General features: G+C 47.1%; 1 protein-coding gene across 1 annotated transcript; it reads left to right on the plus strand.

The window, feature by feature from the left end:
- Positions 1-9,310: 9,310 nt before the first annotated feature.
- Positions 9,311-14,034, plus strand: SLC35D3 (solute carrier family 35 member D3). The gene is made up of 2 exons (XM_074946966.1): positions 9,311-9,746; positions 11,756-14,034. The coding sequence occupies exons 1-2, from the start codon at positions 9,311-9,313 to the stop codon at positions 12,580-12,582; spliced, it is 1,263 nt and encodes a 420-aa protein (XP_074803067.1). The 3' UTR covers positions 12,583-14,034.
- Positions 14,035-14,370: the final 336 nt, after the last annotated feature.

A 14,370-nucleotide genomic window follows, 5' to 3' on the forward strand; every position in this document is an offset into this window, starting at 1 on the left:
GTGGGACCAATGCAGACTTTGTCACAATTATCCACATGTTTGCCACCTCAGGATTAGATTGCTGCAAAGTGCTCTACGTGGGTCTACATCATAAGACCATTGGAAACTGAAGGTGATGCAATATTCCATAGCCTACTTATTTAATGGCGTTTTCATTCCAAGAACACATAAACCAGGGCTCTGAGATCTGCAGTGGCTTCTAGTAAGTTTCTGAATGAAATCCAGCATGTTAACCTATATAGAGATCCTTACCCATCTTGGCCTGTTTAACTGTGAGTTTGTGCCACTCTTTATACTGGGCTGCTGACATTGAGCAGTGAAGACATTTGAGCTGGAGCACCTTTGCTATAAAAGGGAAGGAGCTGCTGACAACAGGACATTTTGTCTGAAAGCTCTTTGGTTTTGACAGTCACTCTTCCCGAGTCTTGGTCCATGAGAGCCTGAATCTTCTAAGTACACTACAAAACCATCTTTTCTCAGAGGCTTTTTGGAGAGGAAAAGGGTGATTCAGAGTAATATTATCCCCACTTTGCCAAGTGGATCTCTCTCTCTCTCTCAAGGTGGATGAGCAGTCCTTTATTGTGTTGTGTATTTTAATATTCAGAATGTGCATCTAGTAAACAGGATGAATGCCCATGGGGCCTCTTATAAATACAAATATTGATATTAAAGGGGTAAGAATGGCAGACAATCATTTGGGGTACAGGACAAACCAAAGTTGAAAATGTACAGAGCACCAGCATTCAGACAGGAGGAAAGAGGCCAAGGTGGAAGATAAAAGATGGGAGAAAGAAGGGGGGGAAAGGAGATGAGGTAAAATTGGAAGGGAAGGAGAGAATTTGAAAAACAGTAGACATGAGAAAATGGTGTTGGAGGGGACTAGATGGGTGAGACAGGGAAAGAAAAGTATAAGGAGATGGAGGAAGGCAATAGATTTATTTATTTAATTTAGAAAAGACGCAATGCTGAGTTCAACTGGTGAAAACCTGGTCCTGTTGAAGTCCATGGGAATTTTGTCCTGGATGGGGCCAGGATTTCACCCACTGAACTGGCAGAGTCAAGTAAGGGGTAAGGGCAAAAATGAAAATAGAGAAAAATGGGACAGAAGGGGAGGCAAGTTACAAGAGACAGATCAACATGGGTGGGGGCAACGAGAGAATAGAAAACGCTAACATATATCAGGAACTGAGCCAACATCAGAATTGCTTGGTTGATGGAGCTGGTGGAAGCAAAGCTTCCAGGAATGAAGACCGCTTGACATGCATTCAACTTGAAGCTTCCAGAAATGTATGTCGTAAAAAATAAACCACGTGAAAGCTGTTGTAATTTATTTTTTGCTCCTTATGTTCACATACACCTGTTGGAAAAGAAACATCTTTACACTTTATTTCAAGGGCAAGAGTAACCTGTTTCCCCCTCCTGCAATTTCTCTCCATCGTTGGGTTTTGATGATTATGCTTGTTTTCTCTTTTCTTTATTCTAACTAGTTACCTATTTTAATTCTGAAATATTAATCATGGAATGGGGGTAAGGAAATTGGAATCATGTTTGGCTAAGGGCAGGAATGGGAACAAGGACACAGGTGTAAGGCTCTGTGGTGTCAGAGCTGCGAAGAGGGATACTAAGGAAGGAAACTGGAATCATGCTTGCTGGAGGTTCACCCCAATAAACATCGAATTGTTTGCACCTTTGGACTTCGGGTATTGTTGCTCTCTGTTCATGCGAGAAGGACCAGGGAAGTAAGTGGGTGAAGGAATAAGCCCACAAACATCTTGGTGCCGGTGACTGACTCGGATGCATTGTATTGGATAGGTGAGTGGCAGCCTGTAAGTCCCCCTCCCCAACAGTCCACACAGCTGCTTGGAGGGGGTATCGTGAACTCTCGTGATGGTAGTTGCGGGTTCTGGCAAGCCAGGGTAAAGGATTTTTTGGATAAATGGATAAGGAAGAACCAGGGCCCATACAGGTGCAAGGATCAACCTGGGATGAGATTAAAAAGGAAATGGAGAAAGTGTTAGGGGACCCAGAGGGATGGGGGGTGGCTGAGGAGCCCACCCTCCTTGGTATATGGGTAATGGAAGAAGGTCCCTGCCCATGGGGACTGAATGTCTTCCAGGGAAAGGAGGCACTTCAGTCTGCTTGTGAGAGGTTTGAAGTAAGGGCAGCATTATGGGAAGCTGCCAGTAATATTTCAAGTTTGGTGCTGCTTCAGCAAGGGGTGCTGAAGGGTTGTAAGTTAGTTAGGGGTAGTTAAAGATGATTTGGCACAACAGGGTTTAAAGTCAAAAGCAGAGTTAACAGACTAGAGACTGGAGCTGGGACTTGGTCCTGGGGGAGTGGAGAGAAAGAAGGGGAAGGAAAAAAAAAAGTTTCAAAGTGCAACCTGCCTTTCCACACTCTTGTTTTTCTGAAGTTTTAATGGAGGGTACTTTGGATACTTATGTGAGATGTCAAGAAAGAAGTTTTTGTTTAATGATAAAACCCAGTTATATACACGTAACTGTATGTGCAACTCTGTGCAGTCACATTGGATGGAAGCTTGGTAATTAAATTATCTGAGGGGGTCAGGTGGAGTGGCTACTACCACCACTAGGCTTCTGTCCCCAGAAGCCTTTACAGCTATTCTGAGGGGAAATGGGCCCTTTTCTCACAGAAATGGTCTGTAGGGGACTGCTGCAGGCAGCAGGCAGAGAGAGAATCTGATCAAAATTATTTGAGTTTTGGGTAATGTAATCAAAATCAGTAAAGGATGTAAGAGGTTTCTATTGGAACTTAACTTGGCTGCCCCTGGTTGTGTCTAGTTGTACAAGATGGAAGTGTAATTGGGGTACAGTTGTGTAAAAAAGAGTAATCACAGTGCAAGAAATGTTAGGCAAAAGAGAATTTTGTGTGGTAAAAGAAAAGGAAAAGGGGAGGAATGATGGGAACACTGAGCCTTGGGGTGGCTCTGGGGGATCAGATTGTTGCTTTGGTGGGTGTGCATGAAAACTCTGTGGGCATGGGGGAGGCAGTTACACCATGTGTAAAATTAATATGGCTAATATAATGTTATGGAGGTTAAACTATATGGAAGGAATGTGCATTTTCCCAGGACGTGTGCAGTGTATATTGGAGAAGGGGTAAAAGAAATGCAAATAAAACATGGTACTTAATTAAAATCCTATTAGGGCTCCAAAAGGGGCCACAATAGGTTACGCTTTTTTTTTCAGATCTGTGTGTGTTTTGGAGCAGGAGATGAAAGTGGAAAGTAATCAGAACTCTGGTGGAAGTAAAATGTTTCCCTTTTAAGACAGTGTCTGAGCTGCTAACAGCTTTGGATCCAGAAGCAAGCTAGTAAGCCTCTGTGTAAATGCAAATTACCTAGCTGATGGGCACAAAGGAGCTGCAAATAATGAATACACCTGATCAGCAAACAAGCTACTAGAAGACTCAGATTATGGCCCTCCAGGAAAGGAAGGTGAAAAAACAAGTCAAGCCTGAAAATAATGGGGACAGGGTAACCTTAAGGGGTGTGTGTGTGTGTACAGTGCTAAAATCTGAAGCTGTGTCTCCGCTATTGCCTGAGAATAAACTTAGAGCTCGGTACAGCAGAGAAACTATTGCAAACATGGTCTGTTGCACAAGAGGGGAAACTGAGGTACACCACCTCATGAATTTCATAACTGACGAGTAAGTGGGATAATTCACTAGCCTGACTATAGAACAAAATAAGGGCAGCTTGTTGCAAGGCTAGTGGTAATTCTTCTGTTTTTCCTGCAATTAGCAAGGAAATTTGTAAAAGAAAGTGGTATTATTATTAAGCAATAATCTGTCCCCACCAGGGGGGTGGAAATTGTTTCTCAGACACTCTACAAGCAAGCTGGCGCCAGCGGAAGAATAACTCAGAATACCATAGATCTGTGTTTTGTGTTGTTTGTCTTGTTGCTAGCATTGCTGTGTTTTAATGAACAGAAAATCTCATGACATGCGTGGGGGATGGCTTCAAAAGGCTGACCCTGGGGGGAAGATGTGTATGGGAATGCAAAATGCTCAACTAGGAGGCCAGCACCTGTGTAATAGCTACCGTGGTACCTGGAAATGGAATGGCAACTAACGTGGTCCCCACAAGCCCTTTGGAAATAATGAGAAGGGGAGGAGCTCACTGGGAATCAATGGAGGGGTGTGTAAAATATGTAAATCAATAGAAGATGTTTGGATGTGCCCCTCTCCTGTGACTATGGAGGAGCAGGATCAATGGCCTATGCAGCGGGCGGACAATTGGGTGTACTGTGTATAAGGTGTTTTGCTGGGAATGTACATATTACTGGGGGCACAATTACACCAGCCCATAATGAAACTACACACATCTACATGCTCCTATCTGGACTTTGGTGCACAAATGGATCTGTGAATCTTATTGCTGTGAAGAAGCCAGGGCATGCTGCCTGATTCCATACCAAGTGGTCAAGCTGGTTTGGACAATATCCCATTTCTCTGTGAACATTCAATGGACTTATGATATGGACAAAAGCAAGCAAAACCTGCAGGGGCAGCTTGTTGCAACTGCCAGCAACTGGACACATAAGATCGTGACCCTGTCGAAGGAGGAGAGGCAGTGTTTTGGGGGTGTCTCGGATATTGGACCATACTGCAGTGGTCAGGACTCAGTGTTGCTGTGGATTTTGTATTGTTAACTGTACTTGTGTTACGTTGCATAGGGAGATAACCTATAAGTAATGTAGTAAGCCCTCCAAACCCGGACCCAACCTTCTCGGGCCCACTATAATGGGAAGTCTGGAACACTAATTGGAATAGGTGTGGTATGCCCATATGAGAGAAGGTGCAGGGCACTATACTACACAAGGGGCAGTGGGACAAATGGAATATCGACACCTTCCACCTTGATGCCTGGCCCTATCAGGAAATGTGTCGCCATATGTCCTATGCTTTTCCAGGGATACCTGGGCAGGAGGATCCCAAAAGAAAAAAAAGGGGTGGAGTGTTAGGATATAGATATTCAGGCCTGTCTGTAAAGGCCTGTACTCTAAGAATTTAGGTGTATTCTTATCACTTGGCTAGTTCTAGAGGTATAAAAGAAAGAATCAAAATCACTGTCTGCCAGTATAAGGTCCTTCTCTTACTGTGACAGTCTGAGGCCCTGTTCTTAGGCTAAGGCCTTTGGCTAAGCAGCAGAGGCAGCCATAAGCTGGGAAGCGAACGGTCATATCCTCACATTCCAAACTAGTCACATTGAAAGAAGGTGCTATTGGGCTGTAAGGAATACAATCCTGTCCTGATAATGCCTATCGCCTCCAGAGAAAGGGAAGTGCCTAGGAGATGTAAAAGGAAACTTAGTTTGATAGCATCCTGTCTGGCAAGAACTCACTTATCAATAGCTGGGATGTGAAATCCTCACTTCTGTATTGTTTTGTCATTATAGTTCCCACTTTGCGATTGTTTGTCTGTATAATCTCTGTCTGGTTCTGTGATTGTTCCTGTTGGCTGTATAATTAATTTTGCTGGGTGTAAACTAATTAACGTGGTGGGATATAATTGGTTACATAATCATGTTACAATATGTTAGGATTGGTTAGTTAAATTTCAGGAAAATGATTGGTTAAGGTATAGCTAAGCAGAACTCAAGTTTTACTATATAGTCTGCAGTCAATCAGGAAGTGGGTGGGGTGGGGTGGGGTGAGGAGGGGAGGGGAGGGGAAATGGGAATGGGAATGGGAATGGGGTTGGGGTTGGGGAAATTGGAACAGGGAATGGGGGTAAGGAAATTGGAATCATGTTTGGCTAAGGGCAGGAATGGGAACAAGGACACAGGTGTAAGGCTCTGTGGTGTCAGAGCTGGGAAGGGGGATACTAAAGAAGGAAACTGGAATCATGCTTGCTGGAAGTTCACCCCAATAAACATCGAATTGTTTGCACCTTTGGACTTCGGGTATTGTTGCTCTCTGTTCATGCGAGAAGGACCAGGGAAGTAAGTGAGTGAAGGAATAAGCCCCCTAACAAGTACTTGTGGCACCTTAGAGACTAACACATTTATCTGAGCATAAGCTTTCCTGAGCTACAGCCCACTTCATTGAATGCATCTGATGAAGTGAGCTGTAGCTCACAAAAGCTTATACTCAAATAAATGTGTTAGTCTCTAAGGTGCCACAAGTCCTCCTGTTCTTTTTGCGAATACAGACTAACACAGCTGCTACTCTGAAACGAGTTTAAGGGTGGCTACAATATTTCCCAGCTTCTGTTAAGTGCTATGGTAAGTCTTTAGGAGGTGTTTCTTATGCACACACAACCTCTATCGAAAGCAATAAGAATTCAGGAACAGGCCCAAGCTATATAACAAATAAGTGAGCCATTACAATGAAATTGAAGACAAATTTAGAGCCCTGAGTTCACCATTCCCTATTTGTCCAAATTCTGTCCTTTCTCATACTTTTTTTGTAAACAAAAAGGAAATATAAACTCATTACTGTGTTTAAAATACAAAATAAAAGTTTATTTACCATACACCGCTAGCGAGAGTGTATTCTTACTGTTAGTGAATGAGACCTGGGCATGTATAGTTTTCAAATGCTGAAGATTGAAAGTTATAAAGTTCCATCACTTTTCCTGAGGCCACTGACTATTGAAAAAGTGGGTGTTGGGAAGGGCAAAAGGTTAGACCTTTCCACATATTCAAGGTGATCTATTTCTACTTCAATTAACATTTAAAACCTTATGGAAAATCTTCTTGACTCCCTCCAATCGTTCAAGAGAAAGGATGGGCTAATTTACTCCTACCAGAATTTTCATCGAATTGTAAAACTTCGCTTTGGATAACTTGTGTAACCATCAATGTTCCCAATAAATATCTCTGAGAGTGCCCTCTTTTTGAAGCGAGACTATCCACCACTTGTCTAGTGAAAATGATTTATCGTACTATTCTGTATCCATCCCAGAGAACCCATGGTGGCCAAAGGATTAAATCCCTGTACAATGGATGTCACTTACTAGATTATCTTCATGATTTCAAGGAGATAAGAGTTTCGCAGCACGTAAATTAGCTATACTAGTGGGGACTCCATATGGCAACCCTTTATTGCCCATTTTTGAACCATAAATCTTACCAATAGAAATGTAATTAACAGAAAACAGGAAGCAGGAACTCGGGGGAGGAATTGTAGCTTGAGTGGTATGATTATCTGATGTGCTGACTCTTCCTAGGGAACGTAAAACTGCTAGTCAAGAGAAGAGGGGGATTATCAACAGAGTGAGCGTAATGGGTTTGATCCCTCGTCCATTGAAGTTAACGGGGGGTCCTTTGTTTTCAGCGGGCTCTGGAGCAGAATCATTAGGCGTGAACTTTTTCCTTGGGCTCCATTGGACAGTCGAAGGGCAGGCCTTTAATTCCCACCGATGTAGTCTGTTTTCATTCTAGCAGGTGAACCTGTGTTGATGCCCTGAATTCTAAAAACCAGCTTCCAGCCCGTACCTGCAGCACGCGAGCCTGCTTTTGGTGGGCTTGAGTTAATGGGTTGGCTGATGGTGGCATAAAAAATATCTGATTTAGTACTGAAGTGTATGGAGGCCGTGGGCAGTCCGAACTAGATTGTCAGTGTGATATTGCACTAGCGGATTAGATTTAACCTCATCTGAGAAAACGCCTGCTCTGTTGTAACCAGCTGCTGATTTTCAACCGCCCGCGGGTTAAAATGCACTGTTGGAAATGCCCTTGTATTAAATCTTTAATATGTGAAAGTTACAGAAACTAAACTTAAGTTACTGCCGGGTCTGTGCCTTCCTGTTGATGTGATGCACATATTCTGCGCGTCTTTTATTAACGTTTTGTTTGATTTAAAAGGTCCGACTGTCAGGTTCGCCTGTGGCGTGTTCCTTCAGAAAATACCCGCTCCCGCGATTTTTAAAAGCACTCAACGATCGTTACAAGACAAATTAATAATGTTTGCTTGGGATCTGGTTAATTTTAGAATACCTCTGTGCCTTTAAAAGGAAAAAAAACAACCCAAACCAAACCTTCATTCCGCTTGCTTGGCTTTTACAGAGGGCAGGTAGCCCGTTTCTCCTGCGCGTCCCTAACACTTGGGTAGGGATGTTTTGACTGTAAAGTTAACGAGGCACCCAAGCGGCCACGCGGTGCTGGGGCGGGGTGTTATGTCTGCACAGGGTGTAGCGGTTCCCGGACAGCTCGGGGAGATGATCCCCACCCTGTGCGGTCTGCAGTTGCTCTTTCCAGCTTCCAGTGTCTGCTCGGGTACTGTGCCCGAAAACCTCCCGCCAGGACTTTCCCCTCCGGTCTGGTAGAGAAGCAGGATCTCTCAGATCCGTGTCGAACCGCCGCGGGGCAAAAAAAGAAAAGAAAAAAAGCCCGAGGTGGCGTTTCACGATGTTTTACTGGGTACGTGAAACTTTGTGTCAACAGCAATCACTACTTCGGAAAGGGCTTTGATTGCCGATGGGTTCCCCCCGACTGGCTGCATGCCGATTACGCGGGAATACAAATTGGAGGCGCTTGAGTCGAGGCAGGAGCGAGACTGGCATTTCCTCCGGAGCCACCCCGCGCCCCCCGGCGCCCCCTCCCACACCCTTTTCCGTGTCCCTTGCTGAAGAGGGAGGGGAGACGCGGTTGGGTGTGCATTAATTCCAGGCGGCCCCTCCTGTGGGTCGGGCTTTGGGGGGCAAAGAATGTTTGCGGGTGAGGAAATTGGGCGATTTCGTTGTTCCCCTAGATCCCACGCCCCCGTTGAAAGGGAGGAGGTGTCAGAGCCTCACTCGCTTGACCCCCTCTGGGTGGGAGAGTGGAAGGAGGAGGGGGCAAGCGCTGGTGCATGCCCCTGGCCGAGTGCTAGCCCCTTACCTTCCAAGGCGCTGGCTCTTTTCTTTAAACCACCCGGCCAGCCCTGACTCACCCCCGGGGCCAAGTAAGCGGCCGGGAAGGAAAACCAGCAAAGGCAAGGACAGGACCCCGCTGTAATTAAAGTAATGGGGAGTGCAGCGCGGCCACCCCGCCCCGCCCGCGGCAGCAGGAACTCGGGCTCCTCTGCACCAGGGGGGTTTCCAAGGGCTGCGGAGAGATTCTCCACGGGATCCCCCCCCCGCCCCCGCCGCCCCCCAGATCAGCCCCTCCCCCGCCCTCCTGTCCCTTTGCTGCGAGCGAGCGGCGCTGGGATCAGTGTCACTTGCCCAGGCGGGGGACCCACGCAGCGGAGCGGCGGCGACGGCGGGAAACCCGGCGGCGCCCAGGCGTAACGGGGATCGCAGCCTCCTCCCCGCGGGCGGGAGCTGCCGGAGCCCCGGCGCCGCGGGGGCAGAGCGGGCCGCCATGCGGCTGTGCCAGGGCCGCGCGCTGGGCATCGGGGTGGCCGTGGCCCACGGGCTCTTCTCGGGCTCGCTGAACATCCTGCTCAAGTTCCTGCTCAGCCGCTACCACTTCGCCTTCCTCACGCTGCTGCAGTGCCTGAGCAGCGCGCTGGCCGCCCTCAGCCTGGCGCTGCTGCGGCGCCTGGGGCTGGTGGCCCTGCCCGCCTTCGGGCTCAGCCTGGCGCGCCCCTTCGCGGCCGTGGCCGCGCTCTCCACGCTGCAGTCCAGCCTCACCCTGTGGGCGCTGCGCGGGCTCAGCCTGCCCATGTACGTGGTCTTCAAGCGCTGCCTGCCCCTGGCCACCCTGCTGCTGGGCGTCCTGGTGCTCAAGAACGGCGGCCCCTCGGCCGGGGTGCTGGGCGCCGTGCTCATCACCACCTGCGGGGCAGCGCTGGCAGGTGAGCCCGGCCCCGTCCCGCTCCCTCGGACCGTCCCTCTCCTGCGCCCCCCACCCTCAGCCCATCGCCCTGCACGGCTGTCCCCGTCACCCCATCCACACCCACCCCGTCCCCTATCCCCTGCCCTCCCGCCCCCCACCCTCAGCCCATCGCCCTGCACGGCTGTCCCCGTCCCCCCGTCCCCCATCCCCATCCCACACCCCACCCTCAGCCCATCGCCCTGCATGGCTGTCCCCGTCGCCCCGTCACCCCATCCCCTGCCCTCCCGCCCCCCACCTTCAGCCCATCGCCCTGCACTGCTGTCCCCATCCCTCCCCTCCCCTCGCATCCTCACCCCATCACCTTCTCCCACCTCTCACCCCATCCACCCCCACCGCATCCCCCCACCACCTTCCCTCCGTCCCCCACCCTCAGCCCATCGCCCCGTCACCAGCGCTGCTGTTCCCCCCACACCTCATTCCCGTGCCCTCATCACCTCTCCTCCCGTCCCCACCAAACCTTCACCCCATTCCCGTTACCTCTTCTGCCATTGCGGCCACCCCGCACCCCATCCCTTAACCCCCATCGTCTTCTCTCCCATCCCTGTTCCAACCTCTCCAATCCCCCCATCCTCATCTTCCTCTTGCAGACCCTCCTCCCCAACACACTCCCACCCTACCACTCCTCTCACCCCCTCCCTGCCTGCCTGCCGCTCCTTAGCCCCTCTCAGACTTGTCACCTCTCTGTTCCCACCCCTCCTTCCTACCCCCTTATCTCACTCTCTCCGCGCTGATCTCTCATCTCTGCTTCCCCAGCACATCGGCCCCTCTTATCCCTCCCTTTCCCCTCGCAGCCCCTTTCCTCCCGGTCCCTTTGAGCTTCCTTCCCTCGGCTTGGAATAGGTCAGTACGCGGGACTGTTATTCTGGGGGGCAAGAAGGTTATTTCAATTGTTCCCAACTCTCTGTGGCTTGGGAGCAGCGATCCCTTTGTGCAGGGCAGGTCTTGTGAACAGGGGGTGGTTTCCAGCTCTTCCCTTTTCCTGGGGCTACAAGGATCAGCGAGGAGTGCCACGGTTATTCTAGTGGGCTAGAAATAGGAGTTGAGAAGGCGATCACCCTTGTCCCTTCTCCCACCCACTGAGTTCCGCGCCCTTGGGAGCTGCCTGGCTTCCCCTTGAGAGGCTGGGGTAGCTCGGAGGCTCCAGCTGGGAAGCCGGGGATCTGGAAAGGAGGCAGCAGGTGGAAGCTGCAACCGGGCATCAAGAGGGAAAGCCAAACTCTGCCCTCGGATCCTCACACTTTACTCCCATTGACTGCAACGGTGACATCCATGTGTGGGTTCTGAAGGCAGAATCTGGCTCTGATAGGGACAAGTCTCCACACGGATTTATGAATTGTCCATGGAACCGGAATGAAAAACATACTGTTCATTTTGCACTGAAACCAAACCTTGGGCTCTTTTCTCCAGCGCCAGAAGCTGCCTGCTTTATTGGGGGGAGGTGGGAAGGGCAGGATCAGGAGACTGAACACTGAAAGCTAAATGGCACGTCCCGGCTGGTACTGAGCTCTGGGGATAGTTTGAGGCAGAGACAGCAATACAAAAATATTTTCCTGCTATGATTATATATCAACTGTGTGTTTCCTTTCTCTTCCTTCTTTCCTTTCCTTCTCCCTCCTCTCCCCCCCCCCCCCAGAAAAAAAGAGTGGATGCAAACTAATTCGGGCTCTGAGGTAAAACTCTCTGGCTGGGTAGGATCTGGAGAATGAGAAGTTAAAGGGATGACTTTGAAGTAAGGGGGAGAGAGAGGTTTTGTATGTGATGGTGACTTTTTATCTATCTATTTGTCAGAAGATAGTGTAATTTAGGATAGTAATCAGAAATCATAGGACTCAGTAACATTTGTTTAAACGGATGTTGTCTCTCTGTTTGGTCTTAAATAATGTCACAAATAAGAACATGGTCCCCCCTCCTTCTCTTCTCTTTCTCTCTCTCTTGTAAATGCATTTTTCTTTCTGTCTCTTCTGGCAGGAGCTGGTGACCTGACTGGTGACCCCGTAGGGTATGTGACAGGAGCACTGGCTGTGTTGGTACATGCTGCATATTTAGTGCTCATTCAAAAGACAAGTGCAGATAGTGACTATGGACCCCTGACAGCCCAATATGCCATTGCTGTTTCGGCTACTCCTTTTCTCATTATCTGCTCCTTTGCCAGCATGGATTCCATCAATGTCTGGTCTTTCCCAGGCTGGAAGGATCCTGTCATGACATGCACCTTTATTGCTTGTGTCTTCTTTGGCTGTGCCATGAACTTTACCACCCTTCACTGCACCTACATTAACTCAGCTGTGACCACGAGCTTCGTTGGGGTGGTGAAGAGCATAGCAACCATCACAGTGGGGATGGTGGCATTCAATGATGTGGCACCCACAAAGCTATTTATAGCAGGTGTAGTGGTCAACACCTTGGGCTCTGTCATTTACTGTGTGGTCAAGTACATTGAGACCAGACGGCAGAGCAACTATGAAGACCTGGAGAAAGAAGCTAGAGAGGAAGAGGAGAAGGGACATGCTGGAGGCCAACCACCATTTGTAATGGAGGAGATGACCAAGGAGAAAGGGACCGAAGAGACATCTGTAAAGGAGTCAGCAACTGGGAACAGTCAGTGTGTAGAGGAACAGAAGGACAGCACTGTGGAGACAGCAGAGGTGCCCCTTGTCCACAAAGAAGCTAGGACTGAAGAAGTTAACAAGAGCTCATTAAAAGAAGCCTACCTTGGAGTATGGAGGTTGGTTAGGGGGACTAATTATATAAAGAAAGATTATTTAATAGAAAACGAGGAGTTACCAAATCCCTGAAAAGCAGAATTTTTAAAATATATTACTGGTTGAGGACACATCTACTTGGTTCCTTGTGTAAGGAGGGAGACGGGATGTACATTTTAAGCATCTTTATGTGGTTATACTTTATACTGTTGTTACAGTGTAACAGCATCCATGCTAAGAGCTGTACCACACTAATTATACTAGTATAAAATCAGAACCCTAACCAAAACAGTTAATTTGGTACACAATCTATGTGTAGATTAAAGTTGGTTTACACTAAATGTAATTCCACTGTCTTCAGTGGAGTTACTCCTGATTTACAACAGTGTGAGATCAGACCTGAACTGCTGAGAAGCTCTGATCAGCAAAATAAGGATATCATCCTACAAATGTTTACTACTTTGCAATCACCCCTCATTGAAGTTTGGTTTTGGATTAGACCCATGGAGCATCCTTCAGTGACGTCATTGGAACTACTTAAGACCAGTAGTAAATATTTTTAGAATCAGTTTCTAGAGCAGTTCATTTGTTTTAGATTATGTCCATATATATGTGTGTGTATGTGTTTATAAATACAGATCAGTATGCAATAACATTTTTAATGTAGCATCCGGAAACATAACATTTAAAATATATTTTTGGAAAAGATGGTGTTCGGGGCTAAAGATATGTATGACAGAGCCTAAAATTGCTGAGCTGTTGAAGAAGTGGCACACGGAGCTGTATGCTGCACTTAGTGTACAACTGCACTGAAGTAATGAGAGTAATTTACTGTGATCTGAAATATTATGTTTACCTTCTGTTCAACCGTCTTAATGTATTTTTAAATAAATGCTCTATTTATTGGTTATAAAGTAAACTAAATTTAAAAAATGCATTCTAGAATAATGTAATCCGCTTTTCTTACTGGTCGCTGGTCTAATATTAAAATCATGAGAATAGTCAATTTCTTTGTAATCCATGCAGGCCACTGAACACCACATTTATTGCCAATTTGTTCTCACTGTGTTCAGTATTTTGTGTCTACCGGTGAGGTCAAATACTGACTGCATCACAGCCAAGATTTCCTGGCATATAACGCTGTTACCTGTTTGGCACATTTGAAAACATGCTGTAGAAAGCTATGCAGTCATATAATACCACCTTTTCTACATGCCTGGTGGAAATGTAATGGTTTGCTGCTTATTGTTAAAGTACGATAGTAGAAACATACGGGAATTCTAACTGTATTTAACTGTTAAAAGCTGCTGTTACAATTTTGTACATTTGCCTGTACGGTAAAATGTGGTTATACTGTAGCTTGTACATAACTAATCTTGAGAGTTTAAGAATTTCCTGCATTAAAAATGGGGATTTGGTAAATAAAACTGAGTTTTCCAATGAAGGAGACTGTTGCAAAATAAAAAAATATTGCCTCATGCTGAGGCATGTTAAATTGCATTAACGGAAGACTTCAATTAATCTGGAGAATGACACGTGGAAATAAAATGCACTGCTCTACAGAAGCCTCCTGGTTTTCTTATTGCAGCTGTTCCAGGATGCTCGTTTTTAGTTCACCTTCATAATTCCTGCACCTGTATCACTTCTAAATTTCCTTCAGCATGTTACACCACCGCTGTAAGCACTGTCAGACATCACTGGTACAAGAATTAGCGGTATGCAGAGGAATACAAGAATTCCCAAGTGGCTGCTAAACTGGAGTTTTAAGCATCTGGTGCACTAGCCAGTGATTTCCCTGACCAAATCTCTAGGTCGATTTGGTAGCACAACTGTTAATCTGCTATCAATTTAGAATTAAAAATTGATGAGACTAGATCGTAT

Source organism: Natator depressus, chromosome 3 (assembly GCF_965152275.1).
Source record: "Natator depressus isolate rNatDep1 chromosome 3, rNatDep2.hap1, whole genome shotgun sequence".
Taxonomy (NCBI): Eukaryota; Metazoa; Chordata; order Testudines; family Cheloniidae; genus Natator; species Natator depressus.

Excerpts from the sequence above, each read along its gene's own strand:
- SLC35D3 (XM_074946966.1), top strand. The coding sequence starts at position 9,311 with ATGCGGCTGTGCCAGGGCCGCGCGCTGGGCATCGGGGTGGCCGTGGCC. Across the intron at positions 9,747-11,755 it reads CTGCGGGGCAGCGCTGGCAG|GAGCTGGTGACCTGACTGGT; the intron begins GTGAGCCCGGCC and ends CTCTTCTGGCAG.